This window comes from Aedes albopictus, chromosome 1 (assembly GCF_035046485.1).
Source record: "Aedes albopictus strain Foshan chromosome 1, AalbF5, whole genome shotgun sequence".
Classification (NCBI taxonomy): Eukaryota; Metazoa; Arthropoda; class Insecta; order Diptera; family Culicidae; genus Aedes; species Aedes albopictus.
In genome coordinates, this window is record NC_085136.1 from 254,165,997 (window position 1) to 254,187,862 (window position 21,866).

General features: G+C 40.7%; 1 protein-coding gene across 2 annotated transcripts in view; it reads left to right on the forward strand.

Annotated features, from left to right (window-relative positions):
* Window positions 1-18,235, forward strand: part of LOC109622760 (tachykinin-like peptides receptor 86C) — a 436,364-nt gene extending 418,129 nt beyond the window's left edge. For both annotated transcript variants that reach the window (XM_062846629.1, XM_062846628.1), the window contains exon 7: window positions 17,866-18,235. In XM_062846629.1, the coding sequence (XP_062702613.1) occupies window positions 17,866-18,193 (328 nt within the window). In that variant the 3' untranslated portion in view covers window positions 18,194-18,235. The remainder of the gene's footprint in view (window positions 1-17,865) is intronic.
* Window positions 18,236-21,866: the final 3,631 nt, after the last annotated feature.

A 21,866-nucleotide genomic window follows, 5' to 3' on the forward strand; every position in this document is an offset into this window, starting at 1 on the left:
GGTAAGAATCCACCAACAGGTGACCCCTAATTCATGGTGTGATGCGGCTTTATGCTTACCGTGCCTAGGAATGAATGGCTAGGGGGGTCTAATAAAAACCTAACCGCTAACGGAGCCTGTGGAGTACCAGGGCGCCCTCCACAGTATGTAGCCCTTACTGCGCTAACCGGAGCAATGGTGCAGTGGACCTTGTGTTTCTCCGAGACAATCAGCTGCCCTTCTTTAGTCTCACTTGAGGCTAAATAAGGGCGGGATTATGAAGATGTTGTTAATTAGTTTAAATTTTCACCTATATGGTTTCGCATTATGCGATTTACACAGTGTATTCTGTGTATCCTCGCATTTGGCGTTTCCCAATCGATACCGATTTGGTTTTATTGTTGCTGTTCTTTGTTGTGCTGCTGTTGCGAAGAGTTTAATCTTACCTAGTTTGGGTAGTGGCTACGGTTAAGATAGCTCAGATCAATCTTCAGCATAAAAGAACAGCAACGATCAATCTTTGCAGACTTATGCAAAATGGTACAGCCCAAGTGGCCTTGGTACAAGAACCTTACTTTCGTAAGGGAAATTTCTATCTAGGAAACCTTGTGAACCCGGTGTTTGCCACTTTCAGTAAACATGAAATGGCAAACTCGCGTGTCATGCCTCGAGCCTGTGTGCTTGTCAACAACGCAATAGTTGCTACACTCATCTCTGAACTAACCACCAGAGATGTATGTGCTATCACAATTGATGTATCTGTTGGAAACCTCAACAGCAAATACGTCTATTGTTCTGTGTATTTACCACATGATGAACCATCCCCTACGGATGCTTTCAAACAAGTCATCGCATACTGCACTTCAAAAGGCCTTCCGCTAATTGTTGGCAGTGATGCTAATGCTCACCATATCATCTGGGGCAGCTCAGACATTAACTTGAGAGGCTCCAGTTTGATGGAGTACTTAAGTAGTACAGATCTTGCATTACTTAACATAGGCAACCGCCCAACCTTCATGGTATCTGCTAGAGAGGAAGTGTTAGATATAACGCTTTGCTCTAGCAGAATTAGTCACGAGCTGACCAATTGGCATGTGTCAGATGAAGAATCTTTATCTGACCATCGCTATATCTTTTTTGAACATTTAAATGTTACTTCGCAAACATTGCGTTTCAGGAATCCTCGGTCAACAAACTGGGATCTTTATACTGATTTGGTTGCAGCCAAATTTCATGGATATTCACCATCCATTGACACTCCAAGTGATTTAGATGATGCCGTTGATACTACAACGACCTTCATCATGGAAGCTTTTGAAGAAGCATGCCCTCTACGGTCTGTGAAGATCACAAGAGGAACCCCTTGGTGGAACTCTGATCTGGCGAAACTCAGGAAACAATGTAGAAAGAGTTGGAACAGACGACGTTCGGCTGGTTCGGAGGCTTTCAGGTCGGCTCGCAAGGCCTACAGGAAAGCTCTCCGGTCTGCTGAACGATCCGGCTGGAAAAACCTTTGTACAAATGTTTCCAGCTTGAGTGAAGTCAGTCGGTTAAACAAAATCCTTGCGAAATCTAAGGATTTCCGGGTGAACGAACTTCGTTTGCCAAATGGCGATCTGACTTCCTCTGATGAGGAAGTTCTGGAATGCTTATTCAGCACACACTTCCCTGGATGTGTGGATATTACATCTTCGGATGATCCTGATGTCTTTTCTTGTAGTTATGATTCTTTAGCTTCGGCTCGGAGTATTGTAACTATAGAATCGATTGAGTGGGCTCTTAATAGCTTTGCTCCTTTCAAATCTCCTGGGGCAGATGGGATTTATCCTATTTTGCTTCAGAAGGGATTTGATTATTTCAAACATGTTTTGAAAAAACTACTTGTTTGCAGCTTTGCTACAGGGTATATTCCCAAATCCTGGAGGGATATTACTGTAAAGTTCATTCCGAAAGTGGGTCGTGCGTCGTATGAAGAAGCAAAGAGTTTCAGACCTATCAGTTTGACCTCTTTTCTTCTGAAATGCTTAGAACGCATTGTGGATCATCATATCCGTGATGTTCATCTGGCCAACGTGCCTCTTCATGTGAACCAACATGCCTACCAATCTGGTAAGTCCACTGTGACTCTTTTACACAAGGTTGTTTACGATATCGAGAAAGCATTCGCTCAAAAGCAATCTTGTTTGGGTGTTTTCTTAGATATCGAGGGTGCCTTTGACAACGTGCCTTTCGATGCCATATTGGAAGCCGCACGGAGTCATGGTATATCTCCAATGATTTCCAATTGGATTCACCAAATGCTCAAAAACCGATATCTCTTCTCGACATTGCGTCTAGCAGGGATTAGGAAATTGAGTGTTTGTGGATGCCCCCAAGGGGGAGTCTTATCACCGCTTTTGTGGAATCTCGTAGCAGATACGCTATTGAGGCAACTCAATAATAGCGGTTTTCCTACTTATGGTTTTGCCGACGACTACCTAACATTGTTAGTTGGTATGTGCATCAGCACCCTTTTCGACCTGATGCAAAACGCCCTTCAGGTAGTTGAGGGTTGGTGTCGCCAATATGGCCTTTCGGTTAATCCGAGTAAAACATCTATTGTTCTTTTCACGGAAAGGCGAAACCGTAATGGCGTTCGACCTTTGCGTCTCTTTGATTCTGAAATCGATGTGACTGAACAGGTAAAGTACGTTGGAGTCATTCTTGATTCCAAGCTTTCCTGGACACCTCACATTGAGTTCAGAATCAAGAAAGCTTGTATGGCCTTCGGGCAATGCCGGCGTACTTTTGGTACAACTTGGGGTCTAAAACCCAAGTATATCAAATGGATTTACACAACTGTGGTTCGGCCAATATTGGCTTATGGATGTCTTGTGTGGTGGCAAAAGGGTGAAGTGAGAACGGTCCAATCAAAATTAGGCCATCTCCAAAGGATGTGCTTAATGGCGATGTCTGGAGCGTTCTCTTCAACTCCTACGGCAGCGCTAGAAGTTCTCTTTGACGTTGCCCCACTACACATTCATCTCAAACAAGAAGCCCTTTCTTGCACTTACCGTCTATGGGTACTCGGTCTACTAGAGGAAACTCCTGTGAACCGCACATCAACACACACACCTCGTTGTTTCCACTTTTGGTGAATTGGGACAAAATTGTCCTTGCTCCAAGTGATCTTACAATTGCTTGTAATTTTCCATATAGGACATTTTCCACGAAATTCCCTTCCGGGAAGAGTGGACATCTGGTTATCTGGAAAGAAGTATTTCAGACGGCATCGTATGTTACACTGATGGCTCCCTTCTCGAAGGTCGAGCAGGTGCTGGTGTTTATTCTCGTGAGCTAAGGCTGTATCAGTCTTATTCACTTGGTAGACACTGTACCGTTTTTCAGGCCGAAATCTTTGCTCTTATGTGCGGAGTGCAATCAGCACTTCAGCAGCATGTAATGGGCAAAGTAATATACTTCTGTTCAGATAGCCAGGCTGCTATTAAAGCACTTGCTTCGGCCAACTCCAGGTCGAAGATAGTTATCGCTTGTCGAACTCAAATCGAGGAGCTGAATTCAGCAAACGCTGTTCACCTTCTATGGGTACCTGGTCATTCTTCCATCGCTGGAAATGAATTGGCTGATGAGTTAGCTCGCTCTGGAGCATCACATGACTTCATTGGCCCTGAGCCAGCTATTCCGATATCGAAGTGTTGGATTAAGCTTCAGATTCACACCTGGGCTGTCACTCAACACAGACAATATTGGAATAGTTTGGAGTCATGTCGTCAAACCAAATTGTATAGTGCTGAGCCATCTCTACGGGTGGCGAAGTATCTAACTAATCTGTCTAAGCAGAATTGCAGCATGCTGGTCAAAGCATTGACTGGCCACTGCCGACTCAGCTATCACATGGCGAATATTCAGCAAGCTGATTCATTTGCCTGTGATAGCTGTGAATCCGATTATGGAACTTCGTATCATTTGATATGTAACTGTCCAGTTTTCGCGCAACTGCGTTTCCGAGTATTCGGTAAACACTTATTAAGTGAAACTGACTTCAGAAACCTGAATCTTCAGAATATTCTGTTGTTCTTAACCCGCTGTGGTAAAGAGCTATAGGCTCTCTTTCGCTTTATGCGTTATTACAGTGCCCTTTTCAGGGCGCTGTTTGAACCCATTGTGGTACGCTTGTGCGTTAGTACCCTCTTCCAGGGTATTTTTCCTATTTCCCTACCTGTCCCTATCCCCATCCAAATCCTTTTTCCTTCCTTTTCCCTCAGGTAGATGATGAAATAGGCTGTTATTTTGGCGATGGCACAAATGTCCCAAATGGAGGATAACGTGCCTCTGGAGCCGGCCTTCTGATACCTGATAGAGTCCAGTCCAGAGTCCAGTCCGGAGTCCAGTCCAGAGAGTCCAGTCCAGAGTCCAGTCCACAGCCCAGTCCAGAGTCCAGTCCAGAGTCCAGTCCAGAGTTCAGTCCAGAGTCCAGTCCAGAGTCCAGTCCAGAGTCCAGTCCAGAGTTCATTCCAGAGTCCAGTCCAGAGTCCAGTCCAGAGTCCAGTCCAGAGTCCAGTCCAGAGTCCAGTCCAGAGTCCAGTCCAGAGTCCAGTCCAGAGTCCAGTCCAGAGTCCAGTCCAGAGTCCAGTCCAGAGTCCAGTCCAGAGTCCAGTCCAGAGTTCAGTCCAGAGTCCAGTCCAGAGTCCAGTCCAGAGTCCAGTCCAGAGTCCAGTCCAGAGTCCAGTCCAGAGTCCAGTCCAGAGTCCAGTCCAGAGTCCAGTCCAGAGTCCAGTCCAGAGTCCAGTCCGGAGTCCAGTCCAGAGAGTCCAGTCCAGAGTCCAGTCCAGAGTCCAGTCCAGAGTCCAGTCCAGAGTCCAGTCCAGAGTCCAGTCCGGAGTCCAGTCCAGAGAGTCCAGTCCAGAGTCCAGTCCACAGCCCAGTCCAGAGTCCAGTCCAGAGTCCAGTCCAGAGTCCAGTCCAGAGTTCATTCCAGAGTCCAGTCCAGAGTCCAGTCCAGAGTCCAGTCCAGAGTCCAGTCCAGAGTCCAGTCCAGAGTCCAGTCCAGAGTCCAGTCCAGAGTCCAGTCCAGAGTCCAGTCCAGAGTCCAGTCCAGAGTCCAGTCCAGAGTCCAGTCCAGAGTCCAGTCCAGAGTCCAGTCCAGAGTCCAGTCCAGAGTCCAGTCCAGAGTCCAGTCCAGAGTCCAGTCCAGAGTCCAGTCCAGAGTCCAGTCCAGAGTCCAGTCCAGAGTCCAGTCCAGAGTCCAGTCCAGAGTTCAGTCCAGAGTCCAGTCCAGAGTCCAGTCCAGAGTCCAGTTCAGAGTCCAGTCCAGAGTCCAGTCCAGAGTCCAGTCCAGAGTCCAGTCCAGAGCCCAGTCCAGATTCCAGTCCAGAGTCCAGTCCAGAGTCCAGTCCAGAGTCCAGTTCAGAGTCCAGTCCAGAGTCCAGTCCAGAGTCCAGTCCAGAGTTCAGTCCAGAGTCCAGTCCAGAGTCCAGTCCAGAGTCCAGTCCAGAGTCCAGTCCAGAGTCCAGTCCAGAGTCCAGTCCAGAGTCCAGTTCAGAGTCCAGTCCAGAGTCCAGTCCAGAGTCCAGTCCAGAGTCCAGTCCAGAGTCCAGTCCAGAGTCCAGTCCAGAGAGTCCAGTCCAGAGTCCAGTCCACAGCCCAGTCCAGAGTCCAGTCCAGAGTCCAGTCCAGAGTTCAGTCCAGAGTCCAGTCCAGAGTCCAGTCCAGAGTCCAGTCCAGAGTTCAGTCCAGAGTCCAGTCCAGAGTCCAGTCCAGAGTCCAGTCCAGAGTCCAGTCCAGAGTCCAGTCCAGAGTCCAGTCCAGAGTCCAGTCCAGAGTCCAGTCCAGAGTCCAGTCCAGAGTCCAGTCCAGAGTCCAGTCCAGAGTCCAGTCCAGAGTCCAGTCCAGAGTCCAGTCCAGAGTCCAGTCCAGAGTCCAGTCCAGAGTCCAGTCCAGAGTCCAGTCCAGAGTCCAGTCCAGAGTCCAGTCCAGAGTCCAGTCCAGAGTCCAGTCCAGAGTCCAGTCCAGAGTCCAGTCCAGAGTCCAGTCCAGAGTCCAGTCCAGAGTCCAGTCCAGAGTCCAGTCCAGAGTCCAGTCCAGAGTCCAGTCCAGAGTCCAGTCCAGAGTCTAGTCCAGAGTCCAGTCCAGAGTCCAGTCCAGAGTCCAGTCCAGAGTCCAGTTCAGAGTCCAGTCCAGAGTCCAGTCCAGAGTCCAGTCCAGAGTCCAGTCCAGAGTCCAGTCCAGAGTCCAGTCCAGAGTCCAGTCCAGAGTCCAGTCCAGAGTCCAGTCCAGAGTCCAGTCCAGAGTCCAGTTCAGAGTCCAGTCCAGAGTCCAGTCCAGAGTCCAGTCCAGAGTCCAGTCCAGAGTCCAGTCCAGAGTCCAGTCCAGAGTCCAGTCCAGAGTCCAGTCCAGAGTCCAGTCCAGAGTCCAGTCCAGAGTCCAGACCAGAGTTCAGTCCAGAGTCCAGTTCAGAGTCCAGTCCAGAGTCCAGTCAAGAGTCCAGTCCAGAGTCCAGTCCAGAGTTCAGTCCAGAGTCCAGTCCAGAGTCCAGTCCAGAGCCCAGTCCAGATTCCAGTCCAGAGTCCAGTCCAGAGTCCAGTCCAGAGTCCAGTCCAGAGTCCAGTCCAGTCCAGGTTCCAGTCCAGAGTCCAGAATTTGCTTTCATTTTCTTTAAAAAAAAACTTTGTTTTACGATGCTTCGCTCTTGAGTTATGATTTTTCAAAGTAAGTAGTGTCAGAGGAAAACAAAAAAAAATCCACCTGAGTTTTGTGGAAAAATTGCCGATTCTGGATTTTTTACAATTTTTGTTCATTGTCCATGAGCTCTGCCTGTGGAAAACACGGCGTGTGTATGGGAAAGGTTTATAACAAAAAAATAGGCATCGTTAAATTTTTCGCTATTCAAAAATAGAGGCTTTCAGCTTTCATTTGCACGGTCCCTCAAAAAAATCCACCGAGGGATCTCGAACAACTTTTTCAGAATACTGTTTTTCCCCATACAAAATGAACGGTTCCAAATTAATCCCTATTTCTACTTAACAAACATACCCAATTTTTGTATGAAAAAGTTCCCCCGATGGAATATTTCGATGTTGGGCTTGAATGAAAGCTAGAAGCGTCAACTTTCACGTAACGTAAACATTAGCGATGCTTATTTTTTTGTAATAAATTTCTTCTACCAGACACACCGTGAAAAGTTTAATGAAAATCTGAGACCCTTCGGCCCAATTTGTACGATAATAAAAAAAAATCCCCAGATATAATATGAGCATGAAAAGGACGGCAACAAGACCGATAAAGTAGAATATGTGATCAGTCTTTTTCGTGCATGTGTGTCTGTCAAACTGACCTGAGAAGTGTCAAACATTTTCATGGCTAGCGTCGTTGGTGTAATGTTGAATGCGGAGTGCAATGTGGGCTCGGGTATACAATTTGGCTTTCTATTCCGCAGAATCATTACCTGTTTTGCGGCTTAGTTGGTTAAAACGCCGGTATAGCGAATACGGAGTCGTGGGTTTGAATCCCACCTGAACGTGATTTTTTTTACAAATTCATCTCTCAATTCGTCAAAAAGCAACTTGCTGTGCATTCAAACTACAAGTTTTTCTGCATGCTTTCAGCAATTAGAATTGGTGGATCCATGAAGAAAAAATTGGTGTATAGATGCAGGATCTACTTAGACTAGTAACAGCGGCGTCATGGTCGCAATTTTTTCCACTGTCAAGTTTGCAGATTGTGAACAATTCTCGGTACCCATAACGTAATTTATGTTTCGTCCTTTACTGTCAGATGGGTGTTACACGCTTAACATTATTTACACAAAAGGCAATTTACGTGGAAAAAATACACGGTAATGAATATTATTGGGTAACGAACTGGGCTCAGAAAATTTAATGGTTTTCTTTGGTACATCGAGGTCTTGAAATTAGTCTATGCTAGTAAGCAGACGTGTGCATAACTAATTGGAAGCAACTCATGGAATCCTTAAGCTTTGAGCAGATAGCGTTCTTCGTAGAATATTATCCAATTAGTGCAACTTTTCCTTCCATGCAATTACATCAGAACATTTACACACAGTTCACTCACACTCTACCCAGCACAAGCCTACCTACTGATTCTCGTTGTGCAAGAAACTCTGTTAAGAAACAGAACAAGGTTCAAACGGATTGATACGTCAAGGTGAGAGAACATACATACGTACGTACATATGTTAATACATTTATCAACTCAAAGGAAATGATCCATCTCAATCGATACGCTTTTACTGTGATGTGGCAAGGTGATGGTACATAATCAGGCAAGCAACTGCTTTATATGCCACACCAGCTTTTCTTTGTCCCGTTTCGCAAACCAAGCTGGCTCTCCTCCGGTTGAATAATGGTTCTGGGAAAGCAAACAATGTGCACAGCCCCGGCAGAACCGGTAATCGATGTAATCAACAACAACTGGCCCGCTCCGGCCATTATTCACGCTTTCCCATTTAGTGTCCCTAAGGAACTGATGATTGGATAACAGGAGGAGCGTGGCCCCTGTATGCTTATGTAACCGTCTCTAATCCACCAACCTACACGTGGGTACAACAATCATAATAGAATCGACGAACCAGTCGCAACCTGATCCAGATTGTTCGACTTTGACTTCGACAATTAACAATATGATGATAGTGTATGGACGGCACTCCCCGGAAATGCCGGTGGGCTGTCTCGGAGTGTAGCAAACATACATTTCTTTGTACGAACTGTGTGTCGTTTCAGGGCACGTTGCGCAACAACACGTTAGGAGCTTAATTTGATTAAGGCTTCTAGAAACGTTCCATCACAACTACGGTATCGGAAGCTTATCCAGAACAGGGGTTGAAAAAGTTGTCGCTGTATTTGCTACAATGTGTGAATAACTTGAATAATAGCCTTTAGAATATTTAATTAGTTGCGGAATTGTGCTACATATTTTGGTTGGAGAATAATTTTGAGCTAAGCATAAAGATAAACATGAAATGAGCTCACTAATTTAGGAATACACTCCGACCCTAATATACGTCCACATATGGGGGGGTGGTGGGGTTTGTTGGAAACCAAATTGGACGTATGTAAAAAACATACTAGATGCTAGTTTATCGTATCCATGTTTTCGGCAAAGTTTGAGTACTGAGCAAGGGCTATCACGTGTTGTCATTAACTATTTTGAAACCAGAAATTCTAGCATTAATTCATAGTGATATTGCTGGGAGAATATGGGTGAAAAAGGTTTCCTCTAAAAAATCCGGAAGATGTTCTGGGAGACCATTCGGAAAAATTACTATGTGATCGAACATTGGAAAGAAAATCTGGAAAAGCTGTTGGAAGAACACCTGGGAACATTTGCCATAGAGAGTTCCCAGAGAGATTCTTGGAAAAGAAACTTCTTGAAGATTTACCCTATCAATTTCTGGAAGAACTCTAGAATGAACTTTATAAACAAACTCTCGAAATTCTTGGAAAAATTCTAGGAAACTCACAGAAATTCTAGGAAAATCCCCCAGTAGAACGTTTAGAAGCTCTTTTTAGAGGAGGAAGGAACTTTTAGCATGAACATGAGCATGAGCATGAGATGACCGTACAATTCGTAGTTGCTACTCCGTTACTGACCAGAACAGTCAACATTGCACAGGGAACCAAAAGGATGGGGCCTGGGTGAAGCTTTCCATCCTCAATGTGCAATTTTGAAGGTTCAAAACTTTATATTGTCAGTACCGGCGTCGGCCACGTTCTTACGGTCATCGGGGAAGGGAAGGAATGTTAGTGTGACATCCGTTGCTACTAGAGACCGTGTGTACCTCCGCCTCCCCACGGTTGTCTCAGGAAGGAAGTTTGTTAGTGGGAAGAGATAGAAAGTTACAAAGATCTGGATTCACATTGGTAAGTGATGTGAGCTATGCAACCCTTGATGTGATTTAGTCTTCCACCGGCCGGCTGTCGGAAGAATACAATTATGTTATTGTATGTTTGTGTATTAAATTTAATTATATACCGGGTATGAATAATTTTTAAACCACGCTTATGTCGGATCAACTCGTGATAACGCACGTTTCAAGCTTATCGTTTCTCAGTCAGAAAATAAAATGTATGCAATTCCGTTTAGTGTTACTGCCAATGCTGATAAACCGAAACTCGCGCCGTAGCTTTACGAGAAAACTGGACAACTAAATAACTAAAATCGTAGCTTTTGAGTTTCACCTGTGTTCTTTATTACTTTTTCGCGTTCCCGTGTTAATAAAAATACGGATAATAAAACCGTTGTACGTATTTATTATCCGCGAATGTTCGCAACGTGTAATATAAGTTGAATACGTGATGAACAAAAAAAAATTATCGTAAAAAAACCGAAATTATGATACCCGGCACGAATAAACCGACGCGGAAAACGTGGTCTACTTGTCACGGAATCGTACGGTAATCTTGACCTTTCTAAAGAAAGAGATACTTCGCCGTTTTGATCGCTGGTTGCCTGCTTGCAAATCTGAAATAGAAAATAGTATTAAATTGTGATACGTTCTCCACTGTTATATTTTTGTAAATTGTTATATATATATATATATGAGTTAAATTTACCTCCATCCATCTGAAACAAACGGTATAGCAGTGAAAAATGAATAGAGTAAAACAATAAATAGATAAATAGTGTGAAAAAGTACACCAAATCTTGATCCTGGAATGTTCCTGCATTTAAATAAACCAGGCTGGAAAATAGCAAGTTAAAACTTTATATGGTAGATCTTACACCGTAACGCACCATTCATCTACCCACGTTACGGGTTGGAGAAGGAAGGAACTTTCAGAAAAAAAAACTCAGAAAATACTCGAAGATATTCAGAATTCTAGAAGGATTTACAGGGATTTTTTTTTTAATTCTTTTCAGGAATTCATCGGCATTCCTCTCTGGAGTTTATCTGAATTCGTCTCATAAATTCATCGAATTTCCTCTCTAAAACTCATGAAGATTTCTCTCAGGAATTCATCGGAATTTCTTCCAGGAATTCATTGGCATCCCTCTCAGAAAACCACTGCAATTCATCTCAGTACATCATTGAAATTTCTCTCAGAAATTCATTGGAGTTTCTCTCAAAAATTCATCTCAGATATTTAACGAATTTATTAGAATATCTCTTAGGAGATCGGTGAAATTCTTCATAGGAATTCATTATAGTTTCTCTCAGGAATTCGTCGACATTTCTCTCAGGAATTCATTGGAATGCCTCTCAGGAATTCTTCGGAATTGCTCTCAGGAATTCTTTGGAATTGCTCTCAGGAATCCATTGAAATTTCTCGCAGGAATTATTTCGGGAAAATCCCGGAAAAAAATCCCCAGGAGAACTTTTGGAAGGAAGAATTCATCTCAGATATTTATCGAATCTATTAGAATTATTCTAAGGACTTCTTTGAGTTTTTCTTCTCAGGAATTCATCAGAAATCTTCTCAGGAATAGATCGAAACTTCTCTCACGTATTTATTGGAAATCCTCACAGAAGTACACCGAGATTCCTTTCAGCAATTTAACGGCATTCGCCTCAAGAATTCATCAGCATTCCTCTCAGGAGTTCTGCGGAATGTCTTTAAGAAATTTATCCGGATTTATTGGAATTTATTTCATGAATGAATTTTAACGCCTCTCAGAAATTAATCGGAATTTATCGCAGGAATTAAGAAGCTCTTTTTAAAATTTTCATTCAAGAACTTTTAGAAAAAACTCGAAGATTATCAATATTTTAAAAAGATTCACAGGGAAAATTTTTAGAAATTCCTCTCAGGAATTCATCGGAAATCCTCTAAGAAATTCATCGAGATTCTTCTCTAGAAGTCATCGAGATTGCTCTCAAAATTCATTGGAATTTTTCCCATGAATTCATCGATCTTCCGCGAAGGAATGCACTGAAATTTCTCAGAAAAATTCACCGAAATGCCTTTCAGGAATTCATCGGAAATAGTCTCCGGAGTTCATTGGGATTCCATTCTGAAATTCGTTGAAATTCCTCTCAGGAATTCATCGGAATTGCTCCCAGAAGTTCATCGGCATCCCTTTCAGAAAATCACTGCGGTTCCTCTCAGCAAATCATAGAAATTTCTCTCAGAAATTTATTGTAGTTTCTCTCAGGAATTCATCTCAGATATTTATCGAATTTATTAGAATTCCTCTCAGGGATTCTACGGTTTTTTTTTCTGAGGAATTCATTGAAATTCTTCAATGGGATACACCGAGATTCCTTCCAGCAATTCAACGGTATTTGCCTCAAGAATTCATCGGAATTTTTCTCAGGAATTGGTCGGAATTTCTTCAAGAAATTTATCGGGATGCCTCTCAGGAATTTATTGGAATTACTCTCATGAATGCATTTGAACTCCTCTCAGAAATTAATCGGAATTTCTCTCAGGATTGCGTTGAAATTCTTTTTGGGAATTTATTAGAATTCCTCTCAGGAATTCATCGACAGTTCTCTCAGAAATTCATTGGAATGCCTCTCAGGAATCATCGGTATTGCTCTGAGGAACTCATTGGAAATCCTCTCAAGAATTCATTCCTATCAGGAATTCATCGAAATTTTTCGCAGGAATTTATTTGCATTCCTCTCAGGAATTATTTCGAAAAAATTCCAGAAAAAATCCTCAGGAGAATTTTTGAAAGAACGTTTAGAAGCGCTTTTTAGAGACATCACTGAGAAACTTTTAGAAAAAAAATCGAAGATTTTCAAAATTCTAAATAGATTTACAGTTAAAAAATTTTACAATTCCTCTCAGGAATTCATTGGCATTGCTCTCTGGAATTCATCATAATTCCACTCAGGAATTCATCGGAAAACCTCTAAGAAATTCATCGAGATTCCTCTCTTGAACTCATCGAGATTGCTCTCATTTTTCCATGAATTCATCGAATTTCCTCGAAGGAATTCACTATTTTGTTCTCAGGAATTCACCGGAATTGCTCTCTGGAGTTCATTGGAATTTCATTCAGAAATTCGTTGAAATTCCTCTCAGAAATTCATCGGAATTTCCCCCAGAAGTTCATCGGCATCCCTCTCAGAAATTCACTGCAATACCTCTCAGCAAATCATTGAAATTTCTCTCAGAAAATGATAGGAGTTTCTCTCAGGAATTCATCTCAGATATTTATCGAATTTATTCGAATTCCTCTCTGGGATTTTTCGAGCTTATCCTGAGGAGTTCATCGAAATTCCTTTCACGAATTCATCAGAAGCCTTCTCAGGCATTTATTGGAATTCCTCACAGCACTACACCGAGATTTCTTTCAGAAATTCCCCGGCGTTCGCTTCAAGAGTTCATCGGAATTCCTCTCAGGAGTTCGTCGGAATTCCTTTAAGAAATTTATCGGGATGCCTCTCAGGAATTTATTGGAACTATTCTTCTCAGAAATTATCGAAATTTCTCTCAGGAATACGTTGAAATTCTTCTAAGGAATTTATTAAAATTCCTCTCATGAATTCATCGACATATCTCTCAGAAGTTCGTTGGAATGCGTCTTAGAAATTTTTTGAGATCTCTCTCAGGAGTTTATTGGAATTCCTTTCAGGAATTCATCGTAATTTCTCTCAGGAATTCATTGCCATTCCTCTCAGGATTATTTTCAAGTTCTTCTCAAGAATTCATTGAAATTCCTCTCAAGAATTCATCTAAATTTCTCGCAGGAATTCATTGGCATTCCTCTCAGGAATTATTAAAAAAATCCCAGAAAAAATTCCCAGGAGAACTTCTGGAAGAACGTTTAGAAGCTCTTTTTGGAGAATGAGGATCTCATAGAAAAAAAATCAAAGATTTTCAAAATTCTAAAAAAAATTTACAGGGAAACTTTTTTACAAGTCCTCTAAGGAATTCATTGGCATTCATCTCAGGAATTCACCATAATTTCAATAAGGAATTAATCAGAAATCCTCAGAAAAATTCATCGCAATTCCTCTCTAGAACTCGTTGAGATTGCTCTCAGAAATTCATTGGAATTTTTCCCATGAATTCATCGAACTTCCTCGAAGGAATTCACTATTTTGTTTTCAGGAATTCACCGGAATTGCTCTCTGCAGTTCATTGGAATTTCATTCAGAAATTCGTTGAAATTCCTCTCAGAAATTCATCAGAATTTCCCCCAGAAGTTCATGGACATCCCTCTCAGAAATTCACTGCAATTCCTCTCAGCAAATCATTGAAATTTCTCTCAGAAAATGATAGGAGTTTCTCTTAGGAATTTATTGGAATTTCTCTCAGGAATTCATCTCAGATATTTATCGAATTTATTTAAATTCCTCCCAGGAGCTCATCGGAATTCCTTTAAGAAATTTATCGGGATGCCTTTCAGGAATTTATTGGAATTATTCTTCTCAGAAATTAATCGGAATTTCTCTCAGGAATACGTTGAAATTCTTCTTAGAAATTCATTAAAATTCCTCTCAGGAATTGATCGACATATCTCTCAGAAGTTCGTTGGAACGCGTCTCAGGAATTCTTCGAGATCGCTTTCAGGAGTTTATTGGAATTTCTTTCAGGAATTCATCGTAATTTCTCCTAGGAATTCGATGCCATTCCTATCAGGAATTTTTTGAAGTTCTTCTCAAGAATTCATTAGAATTCCTCTCAAGAATTCATCAAAATTGTTCGCAGGAATTCATTGGCATTCCTCTCAGGAATTACTTAGAAAAAATCCCATAAAAAATCCCCAGGAGAACTTTTGGAAAAACGTTAAGAAGCTCTTTTTAGAGAATAAGGGACTATTAGGAAAAAAAATCATGGATTTTCATAATTCTTAAAAGATTTACAGATTTACGACTCCTCTCAGAAATTCATTGGCATTCATCTCTGGAATTCATCGGAATTCTTCTCAAGAATTCATCATTATTCTACTCAGGAATTCATCGAAAATCCTGTAAGAAATTCATCGCGATTCCTCCCTAGAACTCATCGAGATTGCTCTCAGAGATTCATTTGAATTTTTCCCATGAATTCATCGAACTTTTTCGAAGGAATTCACTTTTTTTTCAGGAATTCATTGGAATAACTCTCCGGAGTTCATTGCATTTTCATTCAGGAATTCGTTAAAATTGCTCTCAGGAATTCATCGGAATTGCTCACAGAAATACATCGGCATCCCTCTCAGAAATTCACTGCAATTTCTCTCAGTAAATCATTGAAATTTCTCTCACAAATTTATTAATGTTTCTTACAGGAATTCATTGGAACTTCTCTCAGGAATTCATCTCAGATGTTTATTGATTTTTTTCGAATTCCTCTCTAGGATTTTTCGGGTTTCTTCTGAGGAATTCGTCGAAATTCCTCTCACGAATTCATCAGAAGCCTTCTCAGGCATTTATTGGCATTCCTCACAGCAGTACACTGAGATTTCTTTCAGAAATTTCTCGGCATTTGCCTCAAGAGTTCATCGGAATTCCTAGCAGGAGCTCGACGGAATTCCTTTAAGAAATTTATCGGGATGCCTTTCAGGAATTTATTGGAAATATTCTTCTCAGAAATTAATCGTAATTTCTCTCAGGAATACGTTGAAATTCTTCTTAGAAATTCATTAAAATTCCTCTCAGGAATTGATCGACATATCTCTCAGAAGTTCGTTGAAATGCATCTCAGGAATTCTTCGAGATCGCTCTCAGGAGTTTATTGGAATTCCTTTCAGGAATTCATCGTTATTTCTCCCAGGAATTCGATGCCATTCCTCTCAGGATTTTTTTCAAGTTCTTCTCAAGAATCCATTGGAATTCCTCTCAAGAATTCATCAACATTTTTCGCAGGAATTCATTGGCATTCCTCTATGGAATTAATTAGAAAAAATCCCAGAAAAAAATCCCCAGGAGAACTTTTGGAAGAACGTTAAGAAGCTCTTTTTAGAGAATAAGGAACTATTAGGAAAAAAAATCATGGATTTTCATAATTCTTAAAAGATTTACAGATTTACAACTCCTCTCAGAAATTCATTGGCATTCATCTCTGGAATTCATTGGAATTCTTCTAAAGAATTCATCATTATTCTACTCAGGAATTCATCGGAAATCCTGTAAGAAATTCATCGCGAATCCTCCCTAGAGCTCAGCGAGATTGCTCTCAGAGATTCATTTGAATTTTTCCCATGAATTCATCGAACTTTCTCGAAGGAATTTACTTTTTTTTGGAATAACTCTACGGAGTTCATTGCAATTTCATTCAGGAATTCGTTAAAATTGCTCTCAGAAATTCATCGGAATTGCTCACAGAAATTCATCGGCATCCCTCTCAGAAATTCACTGCAATTCCTCTCAGTAAATCATTGAAATTTCTCTCACAAATTTATTAATGTTTCTTACAGGAATTCATTGGAACTTCTCTCAGGAATTCATCTCAGATATTTATCGATTTTTTTCGAATTCCTCTCTAGGATTTTTCGGGTTTCTTCTGAGGAATTCGTCAAAATTCCTCTCACGAATTCATCAGAAGCCTTCTCAGGCATTTATTGGCATTCCTCACAACAGTACACTGAGATTTCTTTCAGAAATTCCACGGCATTTTCCTCAAGAGTTCGTCGGAATTCCTTTAAGAAATTGTTTGGGATGCCTCTCAGGAGTTTATTGGAACTATTCTGCCCCCACTCGCATAACAGTCCCATCTTTGCTGGATTTCCTATGCATATGGGACTGTTATGTGAATGGGGGCAGTATTCTTCTCAGAAATTAATCGGAATTTCTCTCACGAATACGTTGAAATTCTTCTAAGGAATTCAATAAAATTCCTCTCAGGAATTCATCGACATATCTCTCAGAAGTTCGTTGGAACGCGTCTCAGGAATTTATTGGCATTCCTTTAAGGAAATCATCGTAAATTCTCTCAGGAATTCATTGCCATTCCTCTCAGAATTTTTTTTTAAGTTCTTCTCAAGAATTCATAGGAATTCCTCTCAAGAATTCATAGGAATTCCTCTCAAGAATTCATCAAAATTTCTCGCAGGAATTCATTGGCATTCCTCTCAGGAATTATTTAGAAAAAAAAAATCCCAGAAAAAAATCCCAGGAGAACTTTTGAAAGAACGTTTAGAAGCACTTTTTAGAGAATTAGGAACTATAAGGAAAAAAAATCATGGATTTTCATAGTTCTCAAAAGATTTACAGATTTACAATTCATCTCAGAAATTCATTGGCATTCATTTCTGGAATTCATCGAAATTCCTCTCAGGAATTCATCATAATTTCACTCAGGAATTAATCGGAAATCCTCATCCTCAGAAGTTCATTGGAATTTTTCTCATGAATTCATTGAACTTCCTCGAAGGAATCCACTTTCAGGAATACATCGAAATTACTTTCCGGAGTTCATTGGAATTCCATTCAGGAATTCGTTGAAGTTCCTCTCAGGAACTCATCGGGATTGCTCCCAAAAGTTCATCGGCATGCCTCTTAGACATTCATCTCAGCAAATCATTGAAATTTCTCTCAGACATTTATTGGAGTTTCTCTCAGGAATTCATTGGAATTTCTCTCAAGAATTCACCTCAGATATTTCCTCTCGGGGATTCTTCAGGTTTCTTCTATGAAGTTAATCGAAATTTATCTCAGAAATTCATCAGAAGTCTTCTCAGGACTCCAAAATTGGACAATATTCAACTTTTTTTTCAAAATTTTCCGAATTCAATTGATTTGAGAGGCTTTGCACCTCCCTCTAACAGTTTTAAAAACTTATATCGTTCCTTACAATAGCCGAAAATTTCGCATATCCACCTTGCATGTCCGATACAAAAAACCTCAAACATGTTAATGGCGACATCTTGCTGTAACTACTTTCCTCCAGCAAAACCCAAACTAAAATACCTCGACATAAAATTTTTAATCAAAACGATTTCCATTCACCCACCCACCATCTCTCTCTCTCTCTCTCTGATCCACCCTTCCAGATCGACAACGTTCGCTGTCGGTACGGTGGCGACCGCAGTACCACAGCACCGAAGAGTACCGGATGCGGCTAGCAGCTCCCACCGCGGTCCTCAACCACCAGCACCACCAACACCGGAACATCCAGCGGGGTATGGTCAGCGTGGTGAACGTCGTCGAGAATGCCAACGGGAAGCCGGCGTCGACGCTGGACGGTCTCCATCAGACGACGGACATCAGCGAGCTTCCGACGGCCGTGAACTACCACCTGCCGAGGTGCTCGGGTTCGCAGGACTCCCACTCGCAGAGTCGGCTGAAAGAGCAGCAACAGCAGCAGCATTCCTCCAGTAGTCACAGTCACGAGTACTCTTGACATCCGCAGTACGACTAGAGTGAGTGCGGGGTGGACGGTTGGTCAAAAGTCGACTGTGGGATAAGACAGGGTGCTTTAGGGATTAATGTAGAGTATTTAAAGTAGGGTATATTGGACGATGATTTTGGTTGTGGATTAGGGAGAGATTTTAAGTAGGAATGTTTGAGCGGAACGGATGTGCGTTGAGGCTATGAGCTGCAGTTTGATTGAAACACGGTAACTGGACAAAAATCGGTGGAAAATTGGGGTGATTAGATAATTGTTGAGCACTACACAAATGTTGGACAGTCGTTCTTATTATGAACCAAATTTAAGTAATTTTTTCTCAATATAGTTGATAGACATGAATGCTTGCTTATACATACATTAGTTCCAGGAAGTTAAGTAGCAAATTCTGGAGAAATTCTTGTAGGGATAGGCATAGCCACACGGAGCGCGCAAAGAGATTTGCACCCGAGTGAAAACACTCCAGTGAATTTTACTTTGAACGGCCAGTGCGGCCCTGTGGTGCGGTTTTTTGACAGTTCGAAATGATATTAAGGATATTTCAACATCCTTCTATCTGATAAGATAAATAAATTTCTAATTTATGATGTGGTTGATGGTGTGAATCCAAAGAGCAGAATTTTTATGCGCTCAGTGCGGACAAGCCTGATAGGGACTCCATGAGACATCCCTCAATGGAATCACTGTCGGCCAGTATGTCTGAAATAGACGTCAAAACTTGAAGTGGTTTAAGGCAATGTACGTTTAATTGTCAAATAAGGGTGGTGCTTCGATTCCAGTTTGACCTTCCATTCCGCAGAATCGTACACTGAGGATACTGCAGCTCCGAAAATCATATGAACCAACTATGATTTTTTGCCACAAGAATTTCTTGCGAAAATCATAGTTACGAACTATGATTTTGGATTCAAAGCGCCAACTATTATTGTCATACTGTTACTGTATAAATTTCATAACACTCACGTATGAAAATCATACCGATAACGTATAAAAACTGAAACTATGATTTATGACTATCATACATATTGTTATGAAATATTTTGCACAAAGTTAAAAAAAAAATCGCAACCTGGAATCGAACCAGGAACGTCAAGGTTGGCGAGTGCGTGCTTTACTCATATACCCATCGACGCTTCGGAAGTTGAAGAGGTTACAAGCCAATAAAAGGTTTTGTTATTTGTTTTGCAATGGTCTTTCATAACACATCTTATGATTTTCATACGATGCTTCTTATAAGATTTTTCATACGACAAGTCTTATGGATTTCGCTTTTCAATGTATGAAAAGCATACGAGAACTATGAAATGATGACAAAAATAAAAATAACTGATTCATAAGATGTTAACTATGAAAAACATACGAACAGTATCCTCAGTGTAGCTTTTTCTGTGGCTTAGTTGGTTAAAGCGCCGAACTAGCGATAAGGAGTCGTGGGTTCGAATCCCACCAAAACAAGACAAGTGGTAATTTTTTCACAAATTTATCTCTCAATTTGCCAATTAAACGTACTTTGTATAAAAAAAAAACAAGTATTTAGGAATATTTGAACTCTTTTGACATTTTCTTCTGTTCGAGCAGCGTTTTGTACATCCTACATTTGAAGAAGGCCCGACTTTCGCTGATGATGCGCCTTCGTATTTCATGGCCAACGTTATTATCTGTCGCTGATAAGGATGCGAAGGAAAAACGAAATCTTCTATCACCTCAAAGGTGTTCCCGTCTTTCGAAACACTACTGCTTCCCAGAGTTGAAATTCATTTGAAAGTTTATCCAGAAATATTTCATAGATTCCCGCTGGAATTTCTTTATAAATCTATCAAGAGACTTCACTGGGTATATTCGCCAAAATTTTTTGCAAGTTTTTTTTCCAGATATGTATGAAAGGAAATACGTCCATCCGTCTCCCAAGGATACTTTCCCAAAAATCCTCCAAAAATATAAGGATGAAAGGATTTCTGCAGGAATTATTTTGATAATGTCTCAATAAATTCTTCCAGCAAGGTTTTCTCAAAAAGTTTCACCAGTTGTTCTTCTAGGATTTTTTACAGGGATTCCTTCAGAAATACCATCAACTACCTCTTAAGAATTTTGTTTTCAGAAATTCCAGATAGAGATTACTTCAAAAGCTCTTCCATGGATTTCTCAGAAAATCCTTTAGTAATTTTTTTGGAAAATCCTCCAGTGATTTTTTTTTAATTCAGAAAATTCAATCCAAAAGTAGAGAAATTCCTGCAGGAATTCAAGGGTTTTATAAGAGATTGCTCCTATTGTCCCGTCAGAAATATCTCCTGGAATTCCTTCAAAGATTCCTCCATGAATTCTTTTAGATATCTTTCTAGAGATTTTTTTTTTTCAAATTCTTTCATGAATTGCTCAAAAAAAAAATACTAGAAATTATCTTGAAGGTTTTTCTGAAGATCTTTCTGAAGGAATTTTGGAAGTGCTTTCTGATAGAATCCTTACATAAACTCCTACAAATTCCTCTGGAGATATCTCGAAGAAATTCTTTAAAGCTTTGTGAAGAGATTTCTAGACTAAAATTCTTTAAGCAGTTTCTAAAGAAATCCGTGGAGGAATTCACAAAGCAAACCCTGTGACCTGAATAAATTGCAGAAGAAACTCTGCAAGCAAATTAAAGGTAAAATTTCTGGAGAAATTCCAGGATGATGCTCTAGAGTAAGTTCTGAATGCAAGCCAGGAGTAATTTTCGAAAAAAATGTATGAAAAATATCTCCAGAAATTACACACAAAGGGTCTGTTGGATTTTTTTTTGTATAAATCTCTGTATACATTACTGAAGCAATCCTACTGATTGAGAATACATTTTTAAAGGTTTTTTATTTCTGAAGGAATCCCTAGAAGGAATCCTGGGGATAACTCTGAAAAATCTTACAAAAATATCTTGTGTAATTTCTAAATGCATGGATAAACAAAATTCCCTGAAGATTTCTTAGGATACCATGCCAAAAATTCTAATGGATTAGATTTGACTAAGTGTTTCTTCAAACATTCGTTCAGGGATTGAAAAATACGTTTACGAATTCCTCCGATAATTGTTTCACAATTGGATTTTTCAATGGATTTTTCTGATTTTTTTTTAATATTTATAATGAATTCTTATAAGAATTCCACCAAAAGGTTTCCAGGCATTCCTCCAGAAATTTCATAAGCAACTCCGTCTAGAATTCCTTTAGGATTTTTGCTGGGAATCTTTCAAATATTTTTTAAGAATATCTCCAGGGATTTCACAGGAATTAGACCGACGATTAATTAAAAAAAATCAGAATCTGTGGTAACGATCATAAAAGATCTAATTAATATGCATGTGTTAATCCCACGCGCACTGCGGAAGACGACGAACCATGCTAGCGCACGGCAGGGAAGAGACTGAAGAGGTATGCGAAATTAAAACGGATATTCATAGAAGATCTGCCACAGAATCCATCAGAAATTCCTCCACGGATTTCTTCTAAAACTGCTTCAGGAATCTCCCCACACACTTTTAGGGCACTTCCCATTGGTAGATTTTTCGGATAACAGCTCGAATCGAACCGGAATTAACCGCATTGTTTTCTATTAAAAATGGTCCAGCTCAGTCAAGGCGTTTCGTAGTAATGGCCATTTCAGTGATCCGGACCAGCACCG